The 17736-nt window shown below is 42.5% G+C and overlaps 1 protein-coding gene across 4 annotated transcripts; it reads right to left on the bottom strand.

Annotated features, from left to right (window-relative positions):
• Positions 1-21: 21 nt before the first annotated feature.
• Positions 22-16353, bottom strand: LOC127001471 (UV radiation resistance-associated protein-like). Of its 4 annotated transcripts, none has more exons than XM_050866004.1 (12): positions 16335-16353; positions 12491-12616; positions 10634-10794; positions 10073-10243; positions 8772-8905; positions 7854-8139; positions 7535-7652; positions 6742-6859; positions 6095-6267; positions 5457-5683; positions 4954-5127; positions 22-4481 (listed from the first exon to the last, which is right to left on the bottom strand). In XM_050866004.1, the coding sequence occupies exons 3-12, from the start codon at positions 10696-10698 to the stop codon at positions 3353-3355; spliced, it is 2595 nt and encodes an 864-aa protein (XP_050721961.1). In that variant the 5' UTR covers positions 10699-10794; positions 12491-12616; positions 16335-16353; the 3' UTR covers positions 22-3352. The 4 variants fall into 4 exon arrangements, with proteins under 4 accessions (XP_050721961.1, XP_050721959.1, XP_050721960.1 ...); XM_050866002.1 differs by lacking the exon at positions 16335-16353 and adding an exon at positions 14828-14954; XM_050866003.1 differs by lacking the exon at positions 16335-16353 and adding an exon at positions 14852-14954.
• Positions 16354-17736: the final 1383 nt, after the last annotated feature.

The following is a 17736-nucleotide window of genomic DNA, read 5'->3' as shown; positions in this document are numbered from 1 at the left end:
TTGGCAAACTAATCAATCCAGGTTAAAGAGTAGTTTTATTGTTCTGAATATTTACAATACAAACTCATACATACATATACATATATATATACTTTGTATACATACTCTACATGATGTACACTCAAAGAAAATTACATAAAGATGAATGAATGATGTGATTACAAATGGAGCAGCAGCAGCAGCAGCAGTATTGGCAGTCATTCCATGCACCTCAGAGCCATTAGTAAACAGATAACTGATCCACAATGTTACAGATGTCTGATCTGCTGCTGATGAAATTAGTCATCCTCCACCACTGTTAAATGACGGCCACAGTAAGTAATCCCCACTTACGTGTAACCAAATTGATCTTCAGTTGTCAATAATGTTATCAGCAGTCACTGCATATTGGCAAACATAACAACTGATCATCAGAAATGCAATGCAATAACAATCTGTCACCCACATACAGTAATGCTAACTGATATCTCTCTCTCTCTCTCTCTCTCTCTCTCTCTCTCTCTCTCTCTCTCTCTCTCTGACATATATAAATGTTTTATGACTAGAGGCACATCAACCAACCAACTAACACACACACACACACACACACACACACACACACACACACACACACACACACACACACACACACACACATGCATATATGCAAGCAGTGGTGCATAATCATGTAATGTTACTTATGAGGATGAAGATGATAAATGTATGGGCACACCACCCCTTCCCAGCAATTGCCACAGTGCTGGGCCGGGTCATGCATGGCTAGACACAATGCTGAGGGAATGTTGAAAATGTACATACAGTCAGCAAAATAATAGGTATTCTGCAACTTTGTGTGTAGACTTTCTGACACAAATACTACAAGACCAACACCACTTATCAGCAAATTTGTATGACCCACAATACATAAAATCGGTGATGAATTTGTCAAGATACAAAATATATAATCTTTCCTCGTTTGAAAATCTCAAATTAACAACATGGAAAGCAGGTAATATCCTACAATACCTTTATCGCGCATACTACTCGTGATAGCTTTCATGATTATTGATATACCTACTAGTGTTGTGTTGGTGGACCAAAAAGCTGGAACCAACAAAGGTACATGTTTAATATTTTGCTGACTGCAGCATACTGCAAGAAAACATAACCTGACAGGATGGCCTTCATAAAGTTCATCCTCAAGACTCACTACAGTTATGTTATAGAAGATGTACAATGATACTAAAGGAATATAATTATATATTATGCTCTGGAATAAACAATGGGAGGTAATAACAGACAGAATCCCTAATATAATATACAGGGAAGGGTGGTCAGTGCGAGTAACTGTTAACTGACACACGCACCTCATAGTAGTCATTTTTAACATTCTGAATGCCAAATCCTGCATTTTTGATCAAATCATGTCCATACACTATTTTATTGTATTTGCTGGAGCTTATGAATGGATAGATGAAATTTTTAAATCAGCAACATTTTTGTGTTAGATAATTGACTTTTCTAAGTAAACTTCAGTTTTTAAAAATGCTCACAACATATAGCACGTCAGAGCAATCATAAAAGTGTATTCATATGAAAGCATTCTGTACTGCCAGGGGAAAACTGAACAAATATTTTTTTTCATTATAATGTTGCCAAATAATATGCAACACTCAAAACATCAGTGGTGAAAATATAATCTTTTGTCCTTCCCCAAAGGAAAAAAATAATCTATGCTTTATACAGAGACTGCATTTCATGCACATATTCTCATGCCACAGATTTTTACGTTCCCAAGTAAACTGTCTTTTGGGGATGTCACACACACACATAACAAAAGAAGAACCTGTGCTCACTGTCCCTGAAGGCAATATACTGAAAGTCAGGACACTTCTTTACAGCAAAGAGCTAACAATGAAATATGAAAAATCTCAGAGAAATACATTTTGAACTCTGTAATTAAATTACACTGTGAGGACAATTTCCTGAAGAATAAAAAATATAATATAAATAACTTCAACATAATAAATATACATAGACCATGTGTACATCAACACACACACACACACACACACACACACACACACACAGACTTTTCCTCAGCTACGACAAAACAATCAAACAAGATCCTGAAAAAGTAAACCCACTCATTAACACATCAAAAAAACTGTCCACATCACATAGGAGGAGGTTTTCATACCACCATCCACACTGGCATTTGAGGCAAGGAGAGAGCAATGGCCACTTAAGAATAACACACGTGAAAAATGACTCAGTTGCCTGCTCTTTCCTTTCCTTTAAAATAGTGAAGAGGTTGGTGTCTCCTCAGCCATTCTATTTTCTTTCTTCCATGACCATGATTATGACCATTTTCTTTCTCTCCTGTGTCTTTAGTTTCATTCTAGTTGGTGTAATGATGCCTAACAACTCTCAATGCAGCTTTTAGCATTCATTTTCAGTCCAGTACTTTCCTCCATATCCATACATTTAGCATTTTCTTGCTTTTTTTTTCCATATAAGAATGTTATCTCATCCAAATCAGGCTATCTAACACTTATTCCAACACCTGCTTCCTTCCAATGTCTGAGATAACTTTACAATTTCCAATTTCAGCACCACAACATCCACATCCAGACAGTGCAAGGTTCCTCTATCCTTGTGCCTGAGAATTCATCCACAGTATTGTAAATAACACACTGTCAGAATATTATATCACAGTCATGGTTGCAGATTTCACAGCAGAGAACTCATATGTGCACACACACACACACACACACACACACACACACACTTATGCACACCAATGGGAAAACAAAGAGCAATGTAGCAGTAATAATTGGCTGTTCATGCATGTGAACAAAGCACTCTGCACCTCCGTGGCAAGAAAAGTTTGAGTGGTGCACATCCCCTGAAGGATATGGATTTATTTCTTGCAATTTTCACAGATGGACCTGCATGCAGTTTCCCATGAAAACTTCTGCTGACTACAAACTGTTGGATTATATTAGAAATCTTTCCTTTTCACATCTTCTCTATTACAGCAAGCACTTGCTCAAAAGAAATTCATTGTCTGTATTTAACATAATAAACAGCTGAACCACAACATCCCTTCTATTCCTCCAGTTGTTCCAACACTGCTGGTGCCATGTAGAAAGTGTGAGCCTTAAAAACTTGTGAATCTACATGTCAATGTACAGGAGTGCCTCACAATGTACAGTTCTCCGCTATGTTACAGTACGTTAAAGCTGCTTTGCAGGCTACCTGCTTCTGAAGTAATTCACTGACCTTGATTACCCATATTTCATTAGATGAAAAATAGGAAAAATGGATATGGGATCATAAAAACTACATCCCATGTGTTTTACGTCTGCTGCTAGTGGTACTCATCCTCAGTACTCTGCCTTGAGAAAGACATTTTGAAGCTGCAGTTTTGGCTGGCAAGGGCTTCAGTGCGGAAGGCAACATCATTGAGAAACATGTCCTCCGTGATCCCAAACTCTAAGAGGGATAGTGCCATGTCCTTCTCCCCTCGCATACCCTCAGGGCTACCCCTTGAATCCCCAATCCTTTCTGTGGGTTTGACAGAATTTGAGGTTTCATTCGAGTCCGGAGTTCCTTGTGAAGTTTGCTCGGAGGATTCATGCTCTTTTGCCTCACTGGGCACAGGACAACCATTGTCTTTCTCATCCTCTTGGTTGGCTGTTGTTCTTGGGGAGCACATAAATGTCTCATCACACTCCTCCCCAACCTCTTCCAGCCTGTCTGTGCCACCCACCTCCAATGAGCCTGTGTAATGTGATGGATCATCCTCATGCCAGGAACGCAGCAGCTCTGTTGTCTGATCCTTAAACACTGGCAGGATCTCCTCCTCAGCAGGGGCGTCTGCCTTGGCCAGAAGGCTTGGCTCAGACCCTCGGCTGTAGTTGAGGACCTTTGATACATTACTGAGCATGTTGAGATCCTCGCAACTGGAGAGTTCCTTAATCCTGCAGTAGGGATCCTGTTCAATGTGGTTCAGGCCATCCAGGGAGAGGCTCAGGCCATTGATGTGTGCTAGGCGCTCCTCCAAGCTGGCAGTGGTGGTGGCACCTTCTCGTGTCCCCAGAGACCCCACGCCCAATGGCCCCATCCCAACTGGCACCCGATCCACAAAGATGAACTTCCCAGTGGTGGCGTTGGGGCTGAGGGGCGCTGCCTCACGCACACACAGCCTGGATGCCTTCACAGGAGACACATCGCTGGAGGTTGTCTCACTCCCTGATTTGGCCGGTTGCCACGGTGAAGCGTTGTCCTCCTCCTCCTCCTCTTCAGGTGGAACGTCTCGAGTACTCTCTTGCTGGGTGGAGTGCTGTGCCCCAAGGGGGTTGAGAGGCAGCCTAGGAGAGTGCTGTTGCTGCTGAAGGAAGCTGGGGGGTGTCCGCACTTCCAGGCTAAGGGAGGTGCTGCCAACATTCACTGGTATCATCACATCAGGCATGGTGGTGGGCAGCTGAGTCCCAGCGCTGCATCGCCATCGCCAACAAGGGACATGGTGGTAAAGGAGTTAACAGTATTAGCCATCACCGCATTATTTGTATATGAGGAATCATCAGCTATTCCTAGATAGGAATTTTGGGAACTTAAAAGAGGCAAGAAGCAGCAATACAACATGACAATACATACATATGGCAAGGACTGAGGTGGGAGACTGGGGAGAGGCAGTGTGAGGTGAGGCTGGACAACAACAACATCACACATTCAGCCAAGGTGGTGTCTGATGTGAACCGCGTGCCCAGAAAGTTTTTCGTTAAATTAGAAACTTAGATACAAATATGGGTAAAAGTCCAGTAGAGTTGTTAGATGCAAATGAATTAGGTGTGAACTCATTAGATGCAAAATTTAGCTGTAGTTGTTTTGTTTTACGGTTCCACGAGTACTAAATGGAATAGCGTGCAGAGATTAGTAAACATACCGTTACCATTCCCCACCACTGACCTGGGTTGGCTCAGCTTGGCAAGAAGGAAATGCAGGTTGGCCAGCGTGGGTCTGAGGTCTGGTGTGGACATGCCGCAATACCACCTCATCTGCGCAATGTTCTTGTTCAGCAGAAACACTCCATAATTAAAGTGCAGCTTCTCCCGCTCCTTCCCGCCAGTATACAAAGGAAACCTGCGGTGGAAGACAAGTCTAAGCTGTGCCTTCATAATACTTATTTATAGTTTCTATTGTACAGTAGATAGATGAAAGGCTGAAAAAAAAGTTATAAAATTTAGCTTCAGAGGTGACTTAATAACACAGCCTTGAAATAAGTTGTATGACAGAGGAAAAACAGTTGAAGTAAGGTCAGAGTATATATTTAATGTCATTCTACACTTATCTCAATCTACTTCTCTATTTTGCAGTAGCTATTAACAAATTCATTAGTTCCCTCTTCCCTTGCATCGACCAACCCAGCATCTCTTCACTCCTTTCCACCAAACAAAACCCTATTCACTTACTCCCTCGCAGTATCAGCAAGAAGCAGTGAGGCTGTGTCCTTGATGGTGGCAGTGGATCCGTAGGGGCGCAGGGGGTAGCGCAGGGGCAGATTGAGCAGCTGGGAGAGAAGGACCACCACATGCACCACATAGCCCAGCGCCACACTCAGGGCTCGCTCATTCAACCCATCATAATTCTCTGCGTCAGGAAGGTGGACACCACATATGCAGAACTTCCCATCAGCGCCCTGGGGGTGTTACAGGTGTGAGAAGGATTGCGGGGTGTGAGAGAGTGAAGTGAAGTGGGGTAGGGCTGAGGCATGTGTTAAAAAGAATGAATGGAAATGTCATGAAAGATATTGTGAAAAGGAGGTTTGGAAGGTGTGAATTATGAGATGGGATGGGGGGAATAGAGAACTGTGCAAGAAGGAGATAGAAGAGGAGTACCATGGAGGATACTATAGTAGAAAAAGGACATGTGTAGTTAGGAGGGCAGTGTGTGTGTGTAAGGGTGGAGGTAAAGACAGGTGCATTTGTGTGGGAAGGGAATAGAATAAAAGCACCTTAGTATTTGTGGGGTATAGATGAATGGGTGTGAACTATGTAAGGTAGGGAGGAGTAGGGTTAAGTGGGAGGGAGAAAGAAGGGGCATGAAGTACCTGTGTGATAGGGTAGATGACAGGCAGCTGTGCAATGAGCTTCTTGCGCCAGGTGCCAAGACAGCCAGCCACGTTCTTGAGGGAGTCACGCTTGCCGGTCTCCTGGCTGTCAGGGGCACGCACCTGCCCCAGCTGCCGGTGCAAGGCTTGGTAACCCTCCAGCAGCTCCAGCCCTGTCAAGAAATATAGTGTTCCACATAGAAATACTGATGTTTGGAATGAATTGTATGAGGAGGTGCAGGCAAGGAACATCTATAACTATAAAGCTAAGCTGTATAAAAGTACATGTGGAGACAGGATATCACAAGACTAACTCAAACCCTGTGTATAACAAATAGGTAAATACAACTAGTTAACCCCTTGACTGCAGATTTCCTACAAGAAGACATCACCAAGTTACAGGAATGGAACAAAAAGTGACTGCAACAATTCAATGAGAAAAATGTAAAGTCATGCACCCTGGGAGGGGATATCCAGCATACCAATACCACATGGGAAACACTCTATTATCCACCACAGAGGCAGAAAAAGACCTGGGAGTATATGTTACCAGGCTACCAGTGAAACCCATATCCATGCCAATCGCAAAGGACTGGCTAAACACATATATACGTGCACACACACACACAAACATACACCATTAGTACCTTTCTCCTGGTTCTGGTTGTCTAGGTTGTCAGCTGAGAGCTTGAGGCTGCGCAGCTTGTCTATCTCCTCCTCCAGCTGGTCCCTCAGTAAGGCCACTCTCATGCGGCAGTTTTCCACCTGCACACGAGGCCACACAAATCAAAGGTCAGGTCTGGGTTTACCTCTCAAATCTTTCAAGTTCACACCCATCACCTCCATCTTGCTAATACTCAACAAAAATAATGGAATTACTACTAGTCCCTGAAATGATGGGCAGAGCAAAAGAATCTATAGTTTCTAATGTTCATGCACTTTCCTTTCATATCATAGACAATGCACTCCAGATATTGGACCACACAATGTAACTCTAATACCCTGTGAGCTCCCCTGAGAAGATGGCCACAGCAGAACATTCTTTAACCCCTTGACTGCGGATTTCCTACAAGAAGACATCACAAAGCTACAGGAATGAAGCAAAAAGTGGCTGCTATACTTCAATGAAGAAAAATGTAAAGTCCTGCACATTGGGAGGGGAAATCCAGCACACCAATACCACATGGGAAACACTCCACTCCACTGAGGCAGAAAAAGACCTGGGAGTATATGTTACCAGGCTACCAGTGAAAGCAAAATCCATGCCAATTGCAGCAGACAGGTTATGGTGACCCCAATAAGATTCTGATTGTCTGTTCCCTCCAGATACTCCATTACAGCTGCTGGGCATACATACCAAAAAGGTCAAATTCCCACTCTACATACACATCCCATTCCCTTCAGAGGCTCATCCTGAAGTGACCCTAATACACCCCTGACCTTAGACCCGACAATGTAGCTCTGGGCATCCCGAGTCACGTGCCGCAGCTCCAGGATCTCCTGCGTCTCATGGCACTTCACCTCCTGCTGCCGCTGTGCCCGCTTGGTGCTGTGCAGTCTGTGGAGGAGAGGATGAAGAGGATGGGAGAGGAGGAGGAGGATCATAGTTATTCTTTATGGTTCTATTTTCATTGTTGTTGGGTTTTTTACACGGGAGGCAGCTCAAGGGAAAGAAAGCAAAAAATAATATAATAATATATATCATATGCTATATATCACAACTAGGTAAACAAGCATCCACACACAGAACAAAGCTCACCTGGACAATGCAGCAACAGTATAGCTTGACTTGGTCTCCGACAGCGGCAGAGGGAATCCAAAGCGCAGGACAGGTGGAAGGGGTTGCTTGCGGTGGTCCTGGTAGCATCCAGAAGCTGTGTAGAATATGTGACGCAGCTTGAAAACGAGGGTGTTGGGTTTAAATTTCTCATGGTCGTAGGGCAGCGCTCTCCCCACAGGGATGAGGCCACTGAAGTGCACGCCCCATGAGGTAACCAACTGGGCTGCCTCACCCTCAGGCTTGTACCACAGATGCACCAACACTCCTGAAAACAGTGGTGCAGGTGGAGGCATCAAAAACAGGTGGTTAAAGCAAGCTTGGTCAAAAATTATCTGAGAAGTCACTTCAACACTTGAGCAGCTGGCTAAGGTTTTGCTTGAAAAAAATAATATAAGCACCTTCAGTCTTGAAAAGTGAGAGGAATAAATACAGAAAAATGGAGGTTAAAATACTTGGCTTACATGGTTTGAGAGAAGTCACACCAACACTCATGAAGACAGTAGTGGGTGGGTGGGTGGGTGTGTGGGTGGGTGGGGGGGGGGGGGGGAATTTAGAGCAAGTGATTAAAATAAAAGTTTCGCTTAAAAAAAAAAGAGAGAAGAGGAGGCAACTAAGATAAAGGTTTAGATTAGAGAGTTTGAGAGGCAGAAGTTGACACTTAAAAAATAAAGTGTTGACTGTTGCTACAATGTTACTGAAGAGGCAGTGCTATAGTGACTGGACTGACTGACTGACTGGTTGTGGCTGTACCTCTTGGTGACTGGGTGAATGACTCTTTGTCTGTATCTTTGCTGTGTATCTATACCTTTTGGTGACTGGAAGACTGGCTATGTGTCTGTACCTCTTAGTGACTGGCTATGTGTCTCTGCCTCTTAGTGACTGGCTATGTGTCTGTACCTTTTAGTGACTGTCGGTGAATGGGCTTTAAGTTATCTGGTTCAATGTCAATCCAGGTTGGGTTCGCTGTGCTCTGCAGCTCACTGGAGTATATTTCCTCTTTACTCAGAGGAGCATGAAGGGAAAAGTAGTACCTGAAAACAAGAAAAACATGAAAACAACTTTTTTCTAATAGCATGATTTAAGCCAACAGATTTGTAGCATTAACCCCTTGACTGCAGATTTCCTACAAGAAGACATCACCAAGCTACAGGAATGTAACACAGAGTGACTGCAGCAATTCAATGAAGAAAAATGTAAAGTCATGCACCTTAGAAGGTGATATCCAGCATACCAATACCACCTGGAAAAAACTCCACTATCCACCACAGAGGCAGAGAAAGACCTGGGAGTATATGTTACCAGGCTACCAGTGAAAGCCAAATCTGTGTATAAATCAACAAAGAATGACCTCACTTTGTTGTATAGAAAGTATCATTAGGAAGGAAGCATACATGAATTTTTTGAGTCAAGACTGTTTCGAGTTTTGTAATGTTTTGATACATTGTTAGGTTAAGTTTAGGGTATCTTCAAACACATGATAGCAAGCCCCTTCTGGTATAAATCAACAAACAATGACCTCACTTTGTTGTATAGAAAGTCTCATAAGTAAGGAAGCATATATGAATTTTCTGAGCCAAGACCCATAGTGTTTGTTTTGATTTTGTTAGGGTACGTTAGGTTAAGTTTAGGGTATCTTCAAACACATGATAGCCAGGCCCTTATGGTATAAATCAACAAAGAATGACCTCACTTTGTTGTATAGAAAGCCTCATTAGTAAGGAAGCATATATGAATTTTCTGAATCAAAATCTATATATAGTGTTTCTTTTGGCTTTGTTAAGTTTAGGGTATCTGCATACACATGACAGCCAGCCCCTTAAGGTATAAATCAACTAAGAATGACCTCACTATGTTGTATAGAAAGTCTCATTAGTAAGGAAGCATATCTGAATTTTCTGAGTCAATACCTATAGTGTTTATTTTGGGTTATGTTAGGTTAAGTTTAGGGTATCCCCAAACATATGATAGCCAGCCCCTTATGGTATAAATCAACAAAGATGACCTCACTTTGTTGTACAGAAAGTCTCATTAGTAAGGAAATATATATGAATTTTCTGAGTCAATACCTATAGTGTTTGTTTTGGTTTTGTTAAGTTTAGGGTATCTTCATACACATGATAACCAGCCCCTTATGGTATAAATCAACTAAGAATGACAGGTTGAGGGCTGCCACATTGAAGGATATTCACGACACTCACCCAATATCAGCCTTGGGTCTGGGCCTCTTGGACGGCAAGGGACAAGCAGGCACTGGGGCAGGGTGGTGGCCATGACCCTGCAGGTTCCTCCCAACCAGTTGGTGGAGGTGACGCAGCCGCAGCCCAGCCTGGTACGACCACAGCTCCACCACCCGCTGCTGCACCGCTGCCCTGCAACACCACCATGACAAACACACATCAATCAGATCACCAAACATCATTCTATATTGACATCAAACTAACAGAGCACAAACATTGGAAGGCATATGTACTGTGTGTATAATATATTTTTTTTATTGTTTTGTGTGTGTTTTGCATTTTTGTGTTGCTGTAAATTTAGCATGAGAAATTACATATGAGATGTTCAATCAATGCAATGAGTTTATGAAGGCTTTCAGACTTTAGATAGTGAGTTTATAGAGACCTGTCAACTTTAGGCACTCAATTTATAGCATCATGCAAACTATAAATTCAATTATAGAGATCTGGATACTTTATGTAGCCCAAAAGTTATGTAGTACCCCAGTAAACTCAAGGTGTTCTGGCATTTCTCTTCCTTACCTTCCACACTCCGTCTCATAAGTGCGTAGTGCTGCTGTCTCTGCAGTTGCTGTTTTTGGCTCCATACTTGTCACCTTACTAGCACACCGCCATGTTACTCACATGCTCACTTGCGTGCACACACACCGACGCACACAGATACATATTATACACCAGCCATCCTGCAGGGGAAATCATGATGTATTAGGTTCATATAACTTTTTTCTTCAATAGTAGCTACTTAAAACAGAAATCTTAGGTGTAGTTCTCTTGTCATTCAGAAATCTTAGGTGTAGTTCTCTTGTCATTCAGAGACAAGAAGTGTATTGGTGACAACACAGACAATGGGTCTGTGACGAGTGACTCAGATATACTCTGCCTGTTTCTAGCTTGCAATTGTAGTCTCAGATACTTTTGAAAACATGTTGCTGATTAAACAGTGGGCAAGTGGAGAAAGAGAGCAAACTATTAACTTTGCAAAGCCATATTGTTAAAGCAGAGAGCACAAAAGAATGTAAGATCTGGCTGGGAGAACAGAGGATGGAGGAAATAAATGAGTTTAAGAACTTGGGGACAGTTCTATGGAGAAGAGGTGAGGAGGAGAGCAGTGAAGGGCAGTCAGGTAACAGGTTCTTTGGAGTTTTTAGTCTTCTTTTTCTACATTTCGGCCTATGGCTAGGGGAGGCTTTCTTGGTGGGGCCAGGTTGGACCTAGCCTGTTATGGCGTAGGCAAGTGTTTAAAGCGGCACCATCTTGCTTGGCTCATGCTACCCCCCAGAGCTCATCTTTGATCCTCTCTTTAGAGAGAGAATGTAGAGTCCAGGTTAATAGGTGGTCTTCAGGACAGCATGTGGGTAGTCTTAGGCCACTCGCATACATTCACGGTAACGGTCACGTTCATCCCCGATTTTCTGCCAGCGATGGTAATATCATGGATGGTCAGCGGCAAGCCCCCATGCATCGTCAGTCAATTTTAATGACCGTAGGTGCCTCTGATCACCATCAGACAACTTCAAAAAGTTAAAAAGTATTGGGGATGCTCCAAGTCAACAGCAGTCTCGAAAAAAACCTGTAACTGACCTGACCGGCGGTACACATGTGATTGCAGGCAGTCAACCGCTGGTCCGCGGGACAAACCAACGTATGGCTTGCGCGTAACCAGAAGTAGGTCAACAGCAGACTGCAAGAGAGCTGCGTTGACACCTGTGTGTGTGATTTGGAAATCAGCAAGGTGTGGCCTGCAATTAGGCGGCCAGGCCCCATAAAAACAACACATAGTGCAACTCCGTTGAATATCTCCTGGAACATGTTCCTGTCCATGCACATTACATTTTCGAAGCCTGCCGGGTCCTCAGCCACTAACTCCTTCATGAGGGTACTAAACATACTCAGACGGCCTCTTCTCTGCATCCATATTCTCACTCTCGTTGCTCTACATCTCTTCTGTATTCTTTTCCATTGTCTATTTTCCAGTGGGTAAACAAGCCACAACAAAATCTGGTATCTGTCCACATCCAATATAAGGAGTTCAATCTCACATTCACAAGAGCTGAGAAAAGCCTTGGCGATGTCAAACACAGGAATGCTCAAAACAGCTGTAAAGGCGTTTATTATACACCAGGTGTGGTGACGACAGTGTTGATCACCAACGTGCCACAGGCATTACACAGGTCTGCTGCCTATCCACCTATCTGCCTATCTCCCTCTCTCAGGGATCCTGAATCCTTAACAACCAGAAAATAACTTGACAACAACACTTTAAATGGTGTGTGAAAAAAATTACTAAAAATAAGAAAATAACTGAATAAAGAAAATTGGCAACTGGAATACTGAACCTTAACATAATGAAACCATTACCACAGAATATTATTTACTCACCAACTAACTGTTTCACTCATCAACAGTCCCTTGCCTCATGTCTCACACAAGGACATGCTGCTGATGTCTTCATAGCTCACTCATCCCGGCCTGGTCTGCGTCACCCTGGGCCAGCCTTTCACATATCTGCAGTACAGTCCGGTGATCAGTTGCCATGGAAAACAAGAACATTACTACAAATAAGTTAATTAGATTAAGTGTCATGTTGTGTGGGATGTGGGATGACAACAAATAATGAAAATTGGTCAATATTTATGACAAACAATTACAGTGGTACCTCCATATCCAAACTTAATCCATTCCAGAAGGCTGTTCAATTACTGAATTGTTCATATATTGGATCAATTTTTATCAAAGATAAAGGTAAAGTTGGGTACATACGCTATAGCTAGGCTTGGCTGCAGTGCTCATCTCGGTATTGTTGGCCCTTTGAGCCTGATTACCAGTATCTCTTCGGTGCGATAGCTTACTATTTCAGAAGTGACAGATTACTATTTCAGAACCAGAAGCTTACTATTTCAGCGCCAGCAGCTTAACATTTTGGAATACGTAATTCCAGAGTTTTATCACGAGAGCTATGGATCAGGACATGTAATTTTCTTAATTTAAGGAAATCCTCTATTTTGGTAGGGACTTTTGCCATTCTGTTTTAATATCGTATATTTTACCTAATTTTGCTAATTTTTTATTCATATATCAGTTACATGTGCTTTCCAGACCCAAAAACTCTGTATTCTCCCAGGTCCCACAACTCTGTAGGTGATACAAGAGGAGAGTATGAAGTATGAAAACATATGTTATACAGATGGACTGGGTAAACCAGCACACATTACCAACATATTCCTCCTGAGTCTTGGCTCAGTGTGTAGTGCTGCATCTACTCATGACTCTGATGAGTGAGGTGTGGGTACAGTAAGGTAACAGGGTAAATGAGGATCAAGCCTCTACCTGTAACCCCTGAAACTACATATCACCCATCGTGAGTAGTAGTGGGGGGGATTCTGGAGCTGCGCTGTGTAGGCCACTCTGCCTCTTGCAGTGTCCCTATGTTCTTATGTTCTTCTTATGTACTCAAACCCAAAAATAATTAGAAATTAAAGTACATCCTAGAGGAAGGGTCAAGCTCCCCCTCCCATAGGAAGTTAAATTGGGTCTTGTCTAGTAGGATTTAAATAATGGGTGGTTGAAGGAAGGCAGTCCAAGTACAAAACTGAGTCAGATTGTGTATGGTTTAAAATAATGGAGGATCAAAGCCCCCTTGTAGGTTAGGTTACAGTTGTTAGGAATCATTGATTTTAATAAGTGTAATTATATAAATGGGTATTAGTTCAGAAATACACTCGTCTCACCGCAAGGGACACCTTTGAGCTATATGAAGTACTTTGTGAACATACAACTCAGTGGTGTATTGCTCTGATGTCACTATTCACTCAAGTGAGACAGAATTTCATAATATTTGGTGTGGGGGATATTTAGAGGGATTTACTTCCATTTATCACATTTTGGCAGTGGAATGCAACTCAGGTGGGGTTAGGTTAAAGTTAGGTCAGGTCAGGTAAGATTAGGTTAGATTTACGCTTGATTTTTTAATCGTCTCCTCTCGAAATTGACCTCTCTTTTGGCCACTCTTCTGAACCCCTTATTATAGAGGCAGTGTTTATCAGGATTTTTTTTCTTTATCATAATTACAAGTACTCATACTTTCCACACACCATACATGACTGGAACAGTCTTCCTAATCAGATTTTAGACTGCGGTACAATAGACTCGTTCAAAAAACAAATACACACTCACTTGTCACCACAACACACCAACACTAGTAATTGCACCTGATTCACTTCCCTCCCCTGCACACTCGGCTCCCCCGTCCCCCCAACAGCCAACACAAATATGCATGTTATGTGCCTGTACAGGTGCCCTCACCCATCGTGAGTAGTCGGGGGGATTCTGGAGCTGCCCTGTGTAGGCCACTCGGCTTCTTGCAGTCTCCCTATTTTCTTATGTTCTTATAATTACTTTTTTTTTTTTTACCCTTGAGCAGCTTTCTTTACTGCAGAAATAAATGAATGAAAAGATAAAGCACCCCCTTGTCTTCCCACCTTAAAGTACGCACAGGACAAGTACAATATGCCCTCCCCATGACACTCGCCTTCCCTGACACCTTCCCCGCAACACCAACACAAATATGATGAGAGAAATAAACCTTTGGCACACGCGGCTCCGTTTATCAGCCCTCCAGTTACCCCTCTCAGGAAGACGCCCCCTTCACCACCCGCCCTCCTCCATCCCGTCCCTTGAACCCTTCTCCCTCGTGGTAATGGCAGTAATAGGACTCACGGCTGCTCAGTACCCCTTCTTCACCTCCACAGCCGGGTATCAGCTCCTCGTCCTCCTCCCCCTGTTTGTTGATGTTTCCTGGGTCTCGTGACGTCACCGTAACGTCATCCCTCTATCCGTGACGTCACTATTCGGTTGGGCTCTTCCTGGGTTGTTCCATTAAAGGTTACCATATCCCCTAAGCTGTATTTGCCCTTTGTTTGCAATATCTTACATAACTGACCTCTCTTTTGGCTATTCTTTACTTTTGTCTACTATGGGAGCGGTGAGCAGCGGGCTTTTTTTTTTTTTTTTACTCCTCTTGTAGCCCTTGAGCCGTCTCCTATCTTGTAAAAAAAAAAAAAAGTGAGTACTCTACATTTGCCACTATAGTTTATAATTTTGTGTGCATGCAGTCCCTTAGTGGCTGGCCCCTATACTAGCTTGAACCTTTTATACATCTCGATCCTTGTACTATACCTATAATTAATGTGTGCTGTCAGGGGGTATAGGGATATGGCATGCTCCTCCCTTCTGTTTTGTTGTATACACCTACAACAATAAACTATAATCAATCAATCATGTAAATTAAGGTTACGGACCAGCCCCTATATATGCCTGTATATATTATATCGACACTTTTGGTTCTCACATCAACTATATCTAAAGGTCAAAGTGGGGACCAATTATCGGGTTCTCATGAGTGGTTGGTTTTTTTAGGTTCACGGTACAGAAGAAGGGTCACATGCACGTATATGTACTACCACCATGATCATAAAACTACTCCTGGAAATGACCCAAACTCCTGCGAAAGCCTTGTCATATAGGTGAACTGGGGCGACGAGGTCAAAGAGGGGATCAATCGGGTTCTCATGAGGTTTTTTTTAGGTTCAAGGTACAGAAAATAAGGGTCCGTACTTCCACTAAGGTCATAAAACTACTCCTGGAAATGACCCAAACTCCTTGTCAAATATGTGAACTTGGGTGACGAAATGTTTTAATATACGACCCTTTTATTAGACCGAGGACGCCATAAAGGTTAATTAATTAAGGAGAGACGATCAGTTATATAATCAGTGGGGGCGGGGTCGGCTTCTCGGGGCAGCGTGCCGCATGCCCATATAGCCGTAAAGCCGGACGTACCATGCTGGGTGCTATATACTTAACGTGCAGAATTTGTAGTCTACCCCATTATGTGTGGTCTAAGCTACTTGACCTCTGACCCGTCTCCTGCGATCTCATCTGATGTTGTGCTGTTACCTGAGTGGTCCTGACCCGATTACATAATGACCGGACCACATGCATGCAGTCACCGTGCAAAAGATTACTCTGAACTCATAGGATATATTACTTTACTTATTTTCAACTTATTATTCATTGTAAGTAAATCCAAGTTCAGATGAGATTTAAGAGCTTGGCCTGACATAACTCCTCCACTACCTGAGGGAAGATACAGTTAGGTAATGGTAAATCTAGTTTGTTTATTTAATTTTTTATATGGTTGCAAATGGCAATGATAAATACTTACGTTTTTCTTTTCCTCACGCGCGTTCTTTTCTATTTCACAGGCACGTTTGTTCGTTTACACATGCACGTTTCTTCTACTCCATACGCACGTTTGCAATGTTCTTTTCCACAGGCACGTTTTTTTCTTTTCCACACGCACGTTTTTTTTTCTTTTCCACACGCACGTTTTTCTTTTTCCACACGCACGTTTTTTTTTTCTTTACCACACGCACGTTTTTTTATTTTCCACACGCACGTTTTTCTTTTTCCACACGCACGTTTTTTTCTTTTCTACATGCGTGTTTCCTTTTTTCTTTTCCACACATTTTTCTTTACAACTCGCTTTTCTTTTCCTTTCCTTTTCCACTCGCTCTTCTATTACTTTCCTTTATCACTCGCTTCTCCTTTCCTTTTCCACTCGCTTTTCTATTACTTTCCTTTTCCACTCGCTTCTCCTTTCCTTTTCCACTCGCTTTTCTATTACTTTCCTTTACCACTCGCTTTTCTATTACTTTCCTTTACCACTCGCTTTTCTATTACTTTCCTTTAACACTCGCTTTTCCTTTCCTTTTCCACGCGCGGAACCTTACACACACACACACACACACACACACACACACACACACTCACACACTCCTTGCAACTCTCTCTCTCTCTCTCTCTCTCTCTCTCTCTCTCTCTGTCCCCTCAGAAATTACGGTCCTGTGCGGGTAGTATGTTATGTTGAATTAATCTCAGGAAATATATAGTCGCCGGTTTGACACAGTCACTCCAACGATATCCCATGATCGATTCTGCCACATTAATTATTTCAAAAGACAATTCTGCCTCCCCGAGTCACAATATATTTAGAGCCCTAGAGTAAGAAAGGGAGCACACACAACATAAAGATCCACTTCTTGTCCTGCTCAGATATCAACAATGCCATACACTCGTACTGAGCGAGTCCTATATTTATTCCTATGAAAGAGAGTTTGAGGAGTGCGGCAATAATAATATGTGCATTCCTTATCTTCAACCCTTTTTAATCGAAACGCAACACAGAGTTACATATATAAAGCTCTGTGAAACCCGGTCTATCAAGTATAATATATGACTGGATTTGAAAAGTCCGGTCGTCGGGATTTTGACCTTTGCAACGGCCAGCTTCCGGCTTTGGTTGTGTCTTTTTGTGTTTCTTGTTGATTTACTTTAAACTGCTTGGTCCTCTTTTTCTTTTAGTATTCTTGGTCGTTTGTTTTTCCACAATTGTGTTAAAAATCTTGTTTCGCTGTCTCATGTATGGTTGTGGTATAGGAGTAGCGTTGTCCATCAGTGTATGTTTGTTGGGTATTTCTAGGTATTTTGAGTATTTAGCAAGTAAACTTGAGCCTTCCATATATTGTCGAACCAAGGTATTTCACTATATTCTAAAATTAATGTCC

This window comes from Eriocheir sinensis, chromosome 21, assembly GCF_024679095.1.
Source record: "Eriocheir sinensis breed Jianghai 21 chromosome 21, ASM2467909v1, whole genome shotgun sequence".
NCBI classification, from domain to species: domain Eukaryota; kingdom Metazoa; phylum Arthropoda; class Malacostraca; order Decapoda; family Varunidae; genus Eriocheir; species Eriocheir sinensis.
Note: the sequence above shows the minus strand (reverse complement) of the source record. Positions and strands in the feature narration are given on the sequence as shown.